The following is a 15,602-nucleotide window of genomic DNA, read 5'->3' on the forward strand; positions in this document are numbered from 1 at the left end:
GAAGCAAGAGGCTTGCTATGGTATGGTCTGTATCCCACCCTGTGGGGTCAGTCTGTCCTCAGAGGGATTTGAGTCCCTTTTCAGCTTCATTTTGCAGGAATGGTGGTATAGAGGCTCTTTTTTAATCCTTAGTGTGTGAACCAGAACAGTGTCCGACAAACAAGAAAATTTATTTTTCTAGGGGCATTTATTGCACATCTTCCAGGAACTTGAATGTGTTTTGTTTCAGACACCATTTCTTGGGTGTTTTGGGTTTTTTTTTTTCAGTTCAGTGGGATAAGATATGTTTAAAAAATGTTTGTAACAGTCTTCATTTTTTTGCAGCGTGAGACAATCAGGTCTCACAGATGAGGAGGGAAGCTGTAACTGAAAAAATCAAGTTCAGACTTTAATTAGGCACTTTTTACTAACGATATAATTCTCAAAAATATTTTGCATTGTGTAAGTAAACATCTAAACTAAGCCTCATTTAATGAAATTTTCTCTTTATAGGAATGGTCAGATGAAGTGTTCAGTTTGGCAACTAATTTGTTGGCACAGAACATGTCAAGGGACGCGTTTCTGGAAAAAGCGTAAGTGGCCGTCGTATTTAATGCTGTGGGTGTTGCTCTTTTCTTTGCGTCATTTCCCTCTTTGCTTGTTAGTCACATTGTCCTCTATTGTTTCTGCTTTGATGGGTTGTCACTTTTGTAAACACGGGCTGTCCTTTCTCATGGTTTTAAAAGCCTGCTGTCTAGATGTCATTTAAACAAAAATCTTGTTAGGGTTCTTCTTGCAAACTACTAAGTCATAGCAAAAACCAGAATTAAATGCTATCTTCCTTTTCCATACCAAAGCAGTAGCTTTGGCTGTAGTCTGAAGCTGTCCATTTGAAATAAGAACACTCTGGACTGAATTACTTCTGGATTATTTTTCCTTTTTTCTGTTTTTGATCAAAAAATGAGAAATGCAAGAAGACAGTTTTCCTTAGTCTGGTCTCTCTGGTTTTCACATGATTCAGAGGGAAGCTGCGAATCCATTCATCTAGATGGCCTTGCACACTGCAGATTCAGAGTTGCCTTCAACAAAGTAGAAAAGCTGTTTATGAGAACATTTGGGGTGTAAAAACACACCTCCAAAAGGAAAGTGAGCCAAACCCAAGATTAATGGTTCGCAACTGGATGATAAGTGCACATGCAGACAGAGTTTTGCATAAGTGATGGTTTTGAGAATAGCATAGCAAAGTCTACTAGCCAGCGAGGGTGATGAACCAGAGCACTTGTTGGCCTTTTGGAGTTTTAAAAGAAGAGATATCCCCTCCCCAGCCTATGAGTTGGCTGGTTAAATTCACCTTTTTGTCTCCCCCAAACACCTTTTAGTTTATACCCACAGGCGAAGGCTCAGTGCCTCAATACCAGGCTGGGGCTTAGGTTCCTAAAAATTGCCTCCATCTAAGAAGCAAGTTAACGGACCTTTTTTCTGGACTTTCCAAGGCTGTGCATGCCTGATTTCATTAGATGCACCCATAGTTAGTCAAAAGGTGCCCAACTGCTTAACTTCAATTTCATGTACATATTCATAGGTGCCTGTTCTGTGAAGGAGGTGTGTGTATTTCCTTCTGATAGTGTTCATTGTGGTGCAGCTGAACTCAACAGAAATTCTTGAAGAGACTCTGAAGGCTGGATGTTGCAGGAACTGTACAGCTTTGTGTCTGATAATGCTATGTTGGGACAGCAATGATAAATTAGGCAAACAAAATCCCAAATGAATGGAAACATTTAACACTTCTTTTGGCTCTGCATGCTGACAGCGGGGATAGCACAGCCAGTGGATAGATAGCACTGTGCCAACCTGCAGACCCAGGTGGGAGAGCAAGAGCAGAGGTGACTTCCTTCAGCTCCATAGATTTGTAGATGAATTACAGGAGCATTTTGATATTACTATTTCCATGCTCCATAGGTTTGTAGATGAATTACAGGAGCGTTTTGATATTACTATTTCCATGCTCCATACCACTCGATTCCCCAGGTGGCCAGTGGACTTTGCTGACAGGTCTGTAGTGGGGAGGATTGTGGCTGCACCTAATGGGCTTTTTTGTATCAGATTCAAAGGAGAAACATGTTATCACACAGTAGGGTAGAACTAGTCTTATTTGGAGCCATTTTTCAGTGGTTGTTTAAATTATATTAATTAAAGATGAAATCACTGGACATATTGCATAGATTCAATAGCAGGCAAGCATGGCATTCCTGTGTCTTTTTCTTTTTCCACTAATTAACAAATCACTTGGGAACTGTAAGGTTTCCAAGGTCCTCTGCACAGATGCCAAATCAGTCACTTAAGGAATCTTTGACTTTGAAGATTAAAAATATTTCCCCATTATAATTACTGTACTAAGCAAAGGGTTGTTTCCAGTCCTATCAGAACTGCCTTGTTGAAATAGAAAAGCTAATTGCATTAGACCAGAATTCAGGTGTCTTTTTTTTTTGGTTTTTTTGGTTGTTTTTTTTTTTGTGGCATTCGGTTTGTTGCAGCATGGGAAGTGCAATAATAAACAGCTTGAGCAGCTTTCTTGTGGTTTGGTCAGATGAGAAAAATAGGGTTCATTTGGGAGGAGGGGTGGCTAAGAAAAAATGCCATTTTGGTTATAACGTGCTCATTCCTCTGTTGTAACCATGTGGTGTGTTTTTGTGTTGAAATGGACACTGGAGTACATTAGTACTGGAATACTGACCAGTGCAGTAATAAGCAAAGGACTGACTGCACTGCAGAAAATTTGCGTTAGTGTTACGTCCAGCATGTGTTTGGAGTTGGCACTGCACTAGTGAAAAGAGACCTGCTGCTGGTGGGAGTATCTCCTAGCTAGCTTTTTAACAGGAGTAACATGCTTGGGTTTCTTAGATTGATGGGTAATGGCTGCAGGGGAAAAACTAGTGTCCCACATGCAGCAAAGAATTTGGGAGGAAAAAAGGTGGCAAGTACTGGTGGGGTTTAACTGTTCTTCAGACACACATTTTTAGTTTGCTTTAACTGAAGTTCAGAATTCTATTTATTTTTTTTTGTTCTCCTAGATTTCTTTTCTTTCTAGCTTTCTTGACTGCAGAGGAAAACATTAAATGATTAAATGTCACCAGAATGTATTCAAAAGTTTCAAAAAATAGAAGGCAAAATAAACTCAACCTTTTTTACTAACCGCTGTGATTTTATTTTTTTTCTTTTTAATCTAGCTCAGTGCTGGGAGATGAGGCAGAAGGGATAGTATTTGGTTTGGTCACACAGTAGCACAAGAGGTTTTCATTTCCAGAAGATACGTGTGAGGAGGCAGGGATTTGTGAAAATGTTCCTATCCTAGTTAGGGATATTAGCATGAACTTTGTTTTTGAAGTGGTTGCTACTGGCATTTTTGGTTGGGAAGAAAAGGAAAGTTTATTAGAAACATGCAGTTTCTTTTTCTTTTGGTAGGCCAGTGGGTAGAGAAGAAGGTTTTTATTAACAACAACAAAAAATCTCTTAAATATGTAAGTGTTGCTGCATTTTTCACCAGATCATATTACAGCAAAACTCATTTGTATTTTTAATTATATTCAGGTGGAAGAGATGAAGCGCTTAAAGTTGTGCTCTTCACAGGCTGCTGCTGGTAGACATGCTGGTAACCAGTAGTCCTTGCATACTGGGAGGACCATCAGATAGCAGCTCTAGGCCCAACTGCTTCTCATTAAAGCTACGGGATGACTCTTGTTTCAGTAGGCTTTGAAACAGTGTGTTGAAAGATTTGGACAAAGATAGATACGTCCTCATCCTGCTACCTTAATGGGCATGTGAGAGAAGTCAAAGGTCCTGAGACATTGAGATGCTCTAAATACTCAATTCAAAAGCTGGATAAATGCCTGCCTGTAGATGGTTTCAGCATGTAGTTTTCTTATTGCTTCGTACTGGAAATCTCTTGGGCTTACCTAAGGCTGCTAAATATACTGCTGCTTTTGTTTGTGCAAACGCTTCAGTTGACAGCGATTTGACTTCCTTCCAGCTGAGGAGTGACAACATTTAGGGTCAAACGGAGAAACCTTCACAAATGTGTGATGAGGAGAGCTTAGGATGGCAGGGATGTTGGTTGTGACATTCAGGGATGATTTCAGCCTCTGGAAGAGGATTACAGCCACCTTTCCAGTCAAGTTGTGTAGCCTGTGTGCTACAATTCAGTCTGCTGGTAGACTGGCAGGCAGACTGGGTGAGAAGGAGCTTGAGGGGATGAAAAATCTGATGCTAGCTGTACTTGGAATGCCCTGTTGCGAGACAGACGGAATTTGACACTATGGGTATGTTACTGTTGAAGGAGAAGGTATTTACTTATTAATGATATCCCAACAGGTTTTCATATTGGGCAAAAGAGTTGCGTGGAACTTGCCGCATGATCAGAACACTAGCACTGAGCTATAATGGTAGTGGAGAGGTACTTGAAAATGCTGTAAAAATAAAACAGGGTGCTTTTCTCTCCACAGTTACACAAAACTTAAGCTGCAGGTGACTCCAGAAGGGCGCATTCCTCTGAAGAAGTAAGTTCTGTTCCCCTTCCTTACCACATAGTCTCTTCTGATTTGAGTGTGACTGTGTTTGGGATGAACATGTGGCCCCTGTGTCTAGAAGAATAATTTTATCTTCTGTTTATAACACATATTGCAGTAAAGAGTGGGCAGTGATACTCAGGTTGTCTCTGTTCAAATACTCTGGGTGTAGATCATCCTTATGATCTTGTGAGCAAGATCCTTAGCTTCTCTCCCCTTGTTCATTCCAGTTGTGTAAAATAAAAAAACCCATAATTTCTCTACCTCAGAGACATGTCGTGAGGATAGATGTATTCAGATTATAAGTCACTAGGGTAATACGAAGAGAGCAGTGGTGACTTTCTCAAATAACTCTCCACTGTAATAGGAGCTTGTGTGGGGTAGAGTTAAACTCATTGTGAGCACCATTAAACTAGTTTCTCTTACCAAGCAGAAGCAAATGGAAGTAAATAGATAAAGATGTGGTAGACTGGGAAGCGATATTCCGTCTTTAAGGCAATTCCCTGTTTCTCTTCGTTTTGCAGCATATACCGCTTGTTTTCTGCTGACAGAAAACGGGTAGAGACTGCGTTAGAAGCTTGTAATCTTCCATCTTCCAGGGTAAGCATCTGCATTTATTCCTGGCCCTTAGCAAGCGGTGCCTGTATTTGACAGTGTATACTCTGTGGGGTTGAGGACAGTTTATCAAGGCTGATCGTGCTGCACTACCTTTGCTGCTGGAGCGGTCCTCAGCAGCTGGTCTGTCTTTCCCACACAGAAGTTCCTGCTACATATCTGCAAACCTGAGTACTTTGGATGTGAAACTGTGTTGGGACCAGCAGCGCCCGAAAGACGTGGCTGCACCTCAAATACAGTGTTCAGTGTTCAGCCCCTCAGTACAAGACACACTGAGGTGCTGGAGCGTGCCCAAAGAAGGGCAGTGAAGCTGGTGAAGGGTCTAGAGCATGGGTCTTGTGGGGAGCAGCTGAGGGAACTGGGGGTGTTTAGTCAGGAGGAGACTTGGGGGACCTTATTGCTGTCTACAACTACCTGAAAGAAGGCTCTAGGCAGGTGGGGGTCAGTCCCTTCTCCCCAGTAACAACTGACAGGACAAGGTGAAACACCCTCAAGTTATGCCAGGGGCGGTTTAGATTGTGTTAGGAAAAATTTCTTCACCGAAGGGGTGGTCAGGCATTGGAACAGGCTGCCCAGGGAAGTGGTTGTGTCACCATCCCTGGAAATATTTAAAAGATGTGTAGAAGTGGCACTTAGGGACATGGTTTAGTGGTAGACTTGGCAGTGCTGGTTTAATGGTTGGACTCAATGATCTTAAAGGTCTTTTCCAGCCTAAATGATTCTATGATTGTATGAAGTGTGAATGGATTAAAGGAAAGGGCAGGGGATTGTGTGACCTGTCCTAGAGAAATACAGTGGAAAATATTTTAAGAATTGGTGATTGTTGCACAATTTTCAAGGCATGATTTTGAAGCAGCGTTAGCTGGAGGTATAGCTAATGGTGTAATCCATTTCCTTCTCACAAAAAAACCCACACCCCAAACCATATAACTTAAGCGACAGTTGGAACTCACTGTAGCTTATCTAAAAGGTGCATAGAGTAAATGTTGAAACGCTGTAATGTCAAAGCTGTTAATGCTGTGGGGATGCAGCCATTGTATGCTGCTAATCCAGGCACTCTCCTCAACCCAGAGCATTTGCAGGATGGTATCGCACCCCCAGGAAGGTGCTTTTTCAAGAGGAATGAGCTCAAGCATAGGATTCTAGTTAACGCTGGAGTGAAGATGTCCTTAGTCTTTCCTCTCAGGTGGAGGTTCCCCTCCAAGAAGCTTCTTGCAGGATAGTTCATGTATTCGGGGGTGCAAGAGGTAGGGCAGAACTGGCCTTTAGCAGAGGAGAGCCTGCATCTCCTGGCCTCTTGCTCGTGTAGAGAACTGTGCTGTGATGTTTGCTCAACCTTTGCTTCCCCAATAGAGCCAATTCCTACAGCTACAGAAGAGCAATGGAGCAAAATCTTCACAAGCTAAACCTGATACGCCTTAGCAATGAACTTTCCTTCATAGGTTTTGGAGCTTAATTTCATAAAATTCCAAGGAATGTTCTGTGAAGTAGGTATAAAAGATCGTAATAATCATACCTAAAGTAATGTTGTGAGGTTAGAAATATGGAAAGAATAATTTTAAAGATTTTTTTTATTTAATTATTAGCAAACAAGACAAGATGTGCAAAAAATCTCTGAAGCATTGCTTTTAAAGCAGTTGGCCTATTTCTGTTTACTGCGTATATCTGGAAAAAAATAATCTAAACATCACTGGAGTCCTTGAAAGGAACTGCAATCTTTTTCTGCTATTTATTTAAGTAGAGCCAAATTAACATACACATTGCTAGATACTTGTTGCTGGGATACCATCTTGGAAATTATTCATAATATAAAGTAGATCCTTTCTTAGGTTGGGACAAAAGAGAAATACACTTTGTGCAACAAAGAAAATTGTGATCATCTTTGAAAAAAAATATTTTAGAAGCAAAGTGCCTAAGAAGCATGAAACTGAATCTCACAGAGGTAATGGAGGAGAAGAAGATCAGTACTTCAGCTACAGCTCTTTTCCTTTGTGTTCCTGTTTATTTGAACAAGTGATATTCTTAGCTTCAACTTTCAGCTTTGCTGCCCCATTGTACTGCATGAAAAATGATGTTCCCATAAAGTCTTGGAAGAGCACTGAACTCTAGGAGTGTGCAAAGCATAAATATTGAGGAATCTTTCTCAGCAAAATTACACTAAATTATTCAGAGAATTCATGAAAGTCTCTTATGGACATGAACAGTTTAGGCTTTCTGGGTTTTCATATTCATGCCTAATGAAGATCCTTCTGAAGACTTTTCTCTCCAAGTTTTCATAGCTCTCATTGCTCTAGGAAGATACAGGGCTTGTTGGCCATGAGTTTCACATGATGATTTGCTGCACCTCTCAGAACCTGTGGATGGCTCTGAAATACAAAATGAATCACAGTCTTGAGTAAGCAAAGCCCAAGTCAGCATTTATGTCTCTCTTCTTGATTCATAGTTTCAAGGTTGGGACAGTCCTTCATCTGTCTTATGCAGTGACCGGAGTGTAGGGCAGCCTGAGCTATGTGGCTAAGGAACAGTACTGCTGCACGGACTTGTCTCTGATGGTACAAACTTCAGCTTCTGATAGCCTCGCTCTTACAAATTCCCTCTGTGCATGCTTGCTAGGGGACCTTGTGGGACAATGTGTAGGCACTGCGCTTAGTGTGAGAGGAGGAAGAGTCCTCATTGCCTGCATAATTACTTTCATCCTGCTGTAAAAGAATACAACCAGACAGGGTCCCCAGAAGTGCTAAAAATAAACTTTTTATTTCATATTTAGGGAGCTTAATAAGGAATGAATTCTCTGTAGCACTGAGCACTTCATCCCTGATTCGGCCGAGCAGTTAAGCATGACTACAGTTGGGTGACCCACCGACTTCAGGTCAAGCACATTTTCAAAGAATGGGTTGATTTATTTATGTATGTTCTGGGTCAGACCCAGCATGTGTAGAGTCTTGCAGGATCAAGCCCTATGAGATCTGATTTTTGGCAGATTTCATCATCCAGCAGAACTGAAAGCAGAGGAACGTTTAAATAAATGTTTAAATGAAGATTTACAATATGCCAATGAGTTTTTGAGTTTGGCATTCAATTCCCCTATGATGTGGTTTTTTTTCATTTTTATTTTTTTTTAAATCTCAGCTGCTTTTGGGAAAGAGGGAGTGCTTTTTGTTATTGTTGAGTATTTGTATTTCTTTTGGTTTTAGTCAAAGGTGTCCTAAGTAGAATCTGAAGAGCTTTATTTTAGCCACCTATTTGGCTGTGAAGACTTGTTCCTGCCTTCCAGATAATGTAGAGGTTCACAATGAAGCACCAGTGAGCTTGACTGTTAATGTAAAATAAAACAACCAGCTATTGAGTCCAGTATGGGCATATTATCTGAATTAGTTGTTGTGCTGCCAAAAATATAACAGACTGGATACAGATGTTATAAAAGCAGGCGGGTTACCAGAAAAGTCGTAAATCAACAGTGCTTGAAATTAGTAGAGAGTCTTAATTACAGAATAAAATTGAATGCCAGTACTCAGCAAAGCTGGAAATGAGGGATGCTCTCATGTGGTACAGAAAGTTTGTGATTTGTTCCTTGGACTCAAAAAAAGAGATGAGCGCATAAGGTGTGTGGGTGGTTCCACTGAAATGTGGATAGCTCAGACCAGGCTGAGGAAGGGGGCAGCGTATTTTAATCCCCTTTGGCAGGCAGGCTTTTGGAATCCAAATATAGTTTTGTGAGATTGTGCCTGGGGTGACAAATGCTTGCAGAAAGGCTTTCATCTCCCATCTAGATCTTTGTGTTTTGCAGCCCACTGATTACATTACTGGAAGGAAATAATAAATTATTAAAAGATTCTGTACTTACGCGTGAAGACTTGTGTTGGTTATCCTCTCTGTGGATAGCCGTTTGGAGATACATGTTGGGAAACTGAGGTGTATCTTCCTAACTGGAACAGAGTGGCAAATAAAAGCCTGGATCTCAGGTCATTGGGAAAAGATCCACAACTTGTTCAGTTGAACACCTTCACATCCCCTGTAAAGGAAAAACGTACAATAGGTCATGGGAGAGTAACCCTGTGGCAGTTGCAGAAGCAACATTTAAAATGCTCGTAAGACAAGTGCTGGCTGCGCAGGGATTATAGGTAGAGGGGTGCCACAGGACACTGGGGTGGCAGCTTTAACAAGAAAATTCACAAGCTTTATGAATATTGGCCTTTAGGAAAACACAAGCATCAGCAGTCCTACTCTCAACTGAAAGCACTGCAGCTCAAATTTATCAAACTGTAGTGGGTGCAGTTTCGCACTTAGTTCAGCATCACCGGCAGCTGTCACTGAAAGAAGCCATTTCCATCCTCCAACTTCAGGTTTCAGACTTCTCCATCCACCCTTGTATTTGATTTAGCAGTTGTGCCATTGGCGAGTTAACCTGGCTCAGCGAGCTGATCCCACAGTAAAGTGCACAAGGTTGTTTTGGCTGAGTAAGTTTTGAACCAGTTTACCCTGCAGCCACTCGCACAGTCTGCCAACAACGAAGAAGGCACAAGGGTCTAATGACTGGTGACCTTAGACCATCGGAGCCTGAAGCTGGATACCCAGACGGAGCAGCAGAACAGCCCAGCTCAGTCCCAGCGTGAACTGGGTCAGGTTCAGGCCATGCTTGTGGACAGAAACACTCGGCGATGGTCATCATACAAAACGCTGTCAGGCCTCTGCAAGTTTCATAGATGAGAGAGAAAATGACACCTGTGGCATTCACTTATTTATTTATTTTAACCTAAAGCAGGAAAAACACACAAGTTTCCTTCCATCTAACAAAGGCTTGAATCAATGCTTTCAGTTCCCTTGGCAACAGGCAGAATAAATAAAAGCAACCATTTCCTCTATCAGCAGCTTGCTTCTGAGGCAAACAGGTTCAGTGATGTTTAAAAGCAAACGGCTTTGTGTCCAAGGTAGTTTTCCTCCTCTAGTTCACAAGATTTGGGCTTTATCTTGGAGGAATGAAGAGGCTGGACACATGGACCCGTGGTGCTCCTGAAGACTGCATGTCATAGCTTTTGTTAAAGGTAGCTTGCATGGAGGAAACTTAAAAATTAGATTTACAGTATTTGCATTGCATTTCACGTTTTCTTTTTCTTGTTTCTTTATAAGGTTTCCTCTGCACAAAATCCAAGCTTCTGTGCATTTTCCTTTTTTGGTGCACTGATGCAAAAGCAGAAGCCAGTGAGCACACCGTTAGTGTTTTCTGCTGAAAAAGGCTTTGCCCCTTCCTTGGGTCTTCATGTCTTCCCAGCCCTGCTAAGGAGGCAGCCCTTGCTGTCTTGTGCAAAAACTCTGGAGCTTGAAGGCAGTGCCTGCAAGTTGGAGGAGGGCTCTTCAGCTTCCTGCAAATGACTGTTTTCCTTACCCAGTCCAGTAATTCCCTCTGGTTACAAACAATAATTCTGTTTTTTGGGGGGGAGAAGCTGGCAGGTGTAACAGGGGTGATGAAAGTGTCAATGAAAAGCAGGCGTTTTGTAATTTTGTAAATTGGTTTAAATTTTAGGAAATGTAAGAAAAAAATATGCTGCTATCTCTTCTATAGGAGGGCATTTTTATCAATTGCTGTAAAAGAAATCTGATTGCCAAATGTGTCACGCTGAGTATTTAGGACAAAGTTGTATGGAAAAGCTACGTTGCATAAGTCTTGCCCAGAATCATGGTATCTTGAACATGTATCTTCAGGAAGGAAAAGGAAACATTTCTGCTGCTGTCAGGGAACAAGTGTATTAATGATGACTCAGTGACCCAGTTCATTCCCCAGTTCTTTGAAAGCTTTGGAAAGATGAGTGACATGCTCGTCCTCTGTAATGCTGCCATTTTGCTTGCTGAAGCACACAGGCTCAGCACCACTGTCCAGCCACCCTTCTGGGAGTGAGCTCAGAGCCCACGTGTTATATCATGATATAACTATTTATGCTATAGATAAGGGGGTTAGATGGGGAGAGGTCCATCCTTTCTTCCTCACAGGTACACAGAGAAAGAGATAACTTTGCCTTATGGAAACTAAGATTATATATGTAGTTGTATTAATTTTTTTTTAAAGACGTACTCTTTAAACTGCTCTGTTATTCAGGGAGATTTATTATTCTGCAAAGTCTGGGCTTCTCTAGATTGCAGGAAGGAAATCAAAAGCAGCACAGTAGTGAATGATCTGTTTACAAAGAATGGATAAAAGTGCTATATTGTTCTCTCACTATATTTTTTCCCCATTTCACAGAATGATTCAATCCCTCAAGATGACTTCACGCCAGACGTGTACAGGGTGTTCTTAAACAACCTCTGCCCTCGGCCTGAGATTGACCACATCTTTTCTGAGTTGTAAGAAAATGACAGGGTTTTTTTTCCTTTCTTTTCTTTTCCTCTTCCCCTTCACTGATTTTCTGGGCTGGGGATGGCAAAGTAAGTTATTTAGACTACAGCAGCATGCAGTGATTGCCAAGAACAGATTTCAGTATCAAACAGGGCAGTTATTTAACCTTGGATCAAGGGTTCCTTCTCTCCCAAGCTTTTGACTCTATTTCTAATGGCCAGAGTTTAAAAGTAATTTGTTCCTGGAGTAGCAGAACTGCTGGGTCTTGTTTTTTTGTATGGATTAATTTAGGCTTCCATGAAAGTAAAAGAAGAAGAGTAATAAGCAATAACAACGTGCAATAGGTGTGAGAGTATCTATAATCACCCCCAAAAGCTTAATTAGGAGTTGCAAAAAATGCAGTAACTTTTAGAATTTGTGCATCATGAATTCACACCATGAAATTAAATTAGCAGCCAGCTACAACTGATTTCATACATTTGGTTACAAGCTGTATAACTTGTGTTGCTTCTACCCCTTGCAGCAAGTCATTGTACTTCCCAGGTTCAGCAGAGCCCGATCAATGGAGTCAGAGCATGAAGCAATATGAAAGCAAAGTAATTTCCAAAGTACATCCCAAGACCACCAAAGCAATTAGTGAATTTATCTTTGCAACATGGGTGTGCTCACGTACACCTTTTGCGCTTCTTTTCTCTGAGGTTGAGGTTTCAGGGGAACGCGGCCATGGCCTAGTTTGCTCCCGTTGAACCCGGGGGTAGGCTTTCTGTTGTGCTCTCACAGAGTAGAAGTAGGCCAGTCCCGAGTGCTGTAGACAACGCCAAGCGCGTCACCTGGCTTGGAGGCTTCCTGGATCTCCATCTGGGTACAAATTGTACGCAAACTCTGCTCTTTTTTTCTAACTTTCTAAATAGGCATCATCTTGCTTGCTTTGCAGAGTGCCTAGCAATTTTTAGCAGGTTTATTAAAAAAAAACACAAAACAAAACAAAAAACAAAAAACCCCAAGCAAATACTAGAACAATGAAATCAGGGCTGGTGTTATTCAGCAGTAAAATCAAACAGTTGGGCCAGGAATGCCAGCAGAGTATTTGTGGCGAGTTTGGGATTGAATTCCACATCATTTTCTCTTTTACATTTTAAAATTGCTTAATTCCAGGAATTCAGAGGTATGAAAAGCTTTTAGCATTGCTCTGAGTCTTCCCATTGATGTCAATAATAGTGAACGCTTTTAAAAATCTTATTCCTAGATGTTTGAAGAAGAATGTTTGTCTTTACATGCTGGCAAAGTAAATTAGTCCAGAGACACGGTGGGACGATGTTTCTGTTGTATTATAGTTTGAATCTTGTTTTGGTTTCCCTGGGAAGTTATAGAACATTGAACGAGATTTCAAGGAAATGTATTTTAATGACTTTAATTTTCCTCTAGTGGTGCCAAGAGCAAACCATACCTTACTGTTGATCAGATGATGGAATTTATAAATTTTAAGCAACGTGATCCACGTTTAAATGAAATCCTTTATCCACCGTTAAAACAAGAACAAGTTCAACAGCTGATTGAGAAATATGAACCCAACAGTAATCTAGCAAAGAAAGGTCAGTGGTTTTTCATTTCTCTCTGTACATGTTTTCTGATTTGAAACAGTGACTCAATTATTCTATAGCACATGCTAAAGCAAAATGTGGTTCAGAATCAAACTGCATTTCCAACTATCTGCTTTTGGATTGTACAAACCTGTGAGACATCGTGTGGTGCATTTTTAGATGTACTTGGTTGGGAACAATTTAGGAAGGATGGTGCTGGTTTCAGTATTTACTTTTCAGTATGTGTAATTGATAGTTTAGAACAGTTGCTGTGGTATGCAAACTTAAGCAAAAACCTTACTATCACAACAACTATTTACCAGCAGCTGCAATGTAAAAATTAAAGAAAGAAATCAATGGTGGTGAACTAAGAAGATGATATTTCTATCATTTAACAATAGTAATAAGTCCAGTCTTCTGCTTTCTGATAAAGTGGTAGACAAAGTAAGATGTGGGAGTAGCTGAGTGTGTTTTGTCCTCTAATCACAGAAAATTCCCTTTTTGAAAGTCTTGAGCATTGTCAGGGCTTAACTGGGCATTTTGCCAAAACCAGTGAGAGAACTGCTCAGATTTTTTGCTACCACCACAAGTCTTAAAATAGCATTGAATTTGTGTCTGCATCCTGTTTTATTGCAATCCACATATCCCAATGATTACCCCGGCTTTTAATGTGTTTATACCTTAGAAATTTTAGGAGCATGGGAATATCCTGAAAAACAGATCTAATATGAAAAAAAACTGGTTTGATCCAGAGATTTCAGATCCAGAGGAAACACAAAGAAATTGTCTAGAGGTTAACCGAAGGCACTCCCGCCCCTCTCCCCGAAAGCCTTCTGTCCTAGATGTCTTCCTGAAGGAAAGCTGTGGCTCTTGATGCCACAATCAACATTGTCTCAAGGCAAAACACTTCTAATTTTTCTCTTAAGGTTTCTTATTTTTCTAGTCCAATCAAATTTAGTGTTCCCAGAGGTTTTTGAGGGAAGGTTAAATCCTGCTCCTTTGCCAGGCTTATGCAAAATGTCTTTTGATGTCAGTGAGAATACTAGCACAAGTAGATGAAAACACGTTGTGACCTCCTCTCTCATCCGTGCAAATATTAGAACATTTCTCTGTGCTTACCTTATTTCACATCAGTGACAGGAAAGTCTGTTACCTAAAAGATGATCCTTATTACCCAAATATTGGCATTTCACATAAACCAAATAAAGGATTTATTAGAAGGAGGTGTGCTGGTGTGCTAGCAGAACACCAAAGTTGAAATGAAATCACCTTCTGACTAGCAATAAGGAGGAAGCATGAAACAAAGCCTCAGAAACAAGGGTGTTGTGATGGTGTTTGCTAGCACCCTCCAAGCAGGATTTGTGGGACACCTTCAGCTCGTGCATGTTTGCTCCAGGCACTTGTTCTTCCATAGGTGCCTCTATTCCTAGGTACGATTTATATTGCCAATACAGAATCAGTTCTCACAGAAAATACTGACTTTAGCAAGGGGAAGGCAGGTCATAGTGAGCTGATTCCTTTTGTGTGTTTGGTTTTTGTTTGGTGGTTCCCCCCCCCCGCCTTCAAACTTGTGCACTGAGGTCCAGCAAACTCAGTTGGAACTGACATATCCGTGGGCCACCTCTCTACTGCAGAGGCCACCTCATATAGCTCCCTGCCTGGCAGCTGAGCTGCAGCAACTGGCACATGCTGCTAACCATGCTCCAGTGTGAATCCCCAGCTTACTGCCTTAAAATTACATGAATTGCCTAATCAGGAATGACATGGGGACACAATATTTTTTGTGTATCTGCTCTAAGCTGGGAATGTAATTCACTGTATATTAAATGAAGTGTAGGTGTGGACTCAGTCCTACACTCATAGAATAATTGCAAACAAATGCTGCATGTCTGTAAAATGTCATGAAAATATAACAGTATATTCAAAATAATGATTTACCCTTTTAATATGGTGTTTGGAAAAGGGATTGTCACTCAGGCTTTCTGCTGTCACAAAGGACAATTCCCAAGGTTTTTGGAGTACCCGGGCAACTTCTGAGACTGTGATGCATGTGCTTCTCAGCAAATAAAATTTTATGCATTGAAAAATTCTTCTAAATAGAATTAGGGATTTTCCCTTGAAAACTTAAATCCAAATTCATAAATTAGAAACTATGTGCCTTTGCACAGCAGCCTGACTTCTTGATCCCACTGCTCTGTTTGGACCGGGTAGACCTGATCAGTTCTAGACCTTCACTTGTCTGCAGATTGTATCTTCTACTTTTCCATCTAACGGTATAATTATCTGTGCGCATCCACTGTACAATAACATTCTTTTTTAATTCTTCTTTTCTCATAGCCAACTAAATGAATTTCTTAAGAATGGTTGTAATGTCTCTCAACTTTCACAGCACTAGTCAAATGCTTTTAATATCTCATGATTTTCCATTTCTGTGATGGCCATTATAGCCCTTCTTTTGTACCTGTTGCAGCTAAAGTACAGTATTTTGAACACAGTAAGCAAGAGCTGTCCGTAATATTTCAAACTTTTACAATATGG

At 40.8% G+C, this 15,602-nt stretch overlaps 1 protein-coding gene across 4 annotated transcripts in view; it reads left to right on the forward strand.

The window, feature by feature from the left end:
- PLCB1 (phospholipase C beta 1) overlaps positions 1-15,602 on the forward strand; it is a 401,169-nt gene that overhangs the window by 250,813 nt on the left and 134,754 nt on the right. For all 4 annotated transcript variants that reach the window (XM_055725798.1, XM_055725799.1, XM_055725800.1 and 1 more), the window contains exons 5-9: positions 493-572; positions 4,479-4,532; positions 5,066-5,141; positions 11,392-11,492; positions 12,910-13,076. In XM_055725798.1, the coding sequence (XP_055581773.1) occupies positions 493-572; positions 4,479-4,532; positions 5,066-5,141; positions 11,392-11,492; positions 12,910-13,076 (478 nt within the window). The remainder of the gene's footprint in view (positions 1-492; positions 573-4,478; positions 4,533-5,065; positions 5,142-11,391; positions 11,493-12,909; positions 13,077-15,602) is intronic.

This window comes from Falco cherrug, chromosome 13 (assembly GCF_023634085.1).
Source record: "Falco cherrug isolate bFalChe1 chromosome 13, bFalChe1.pri, whole genome shotgun sequence".
In the NCBI taxonomy this organism is placed as follows: domain Eukaryota; kingdom Metazoa; phylum Chordata; class Aves; order Falconiformes; family Falconidae; genus Falco; species Falco cherrug.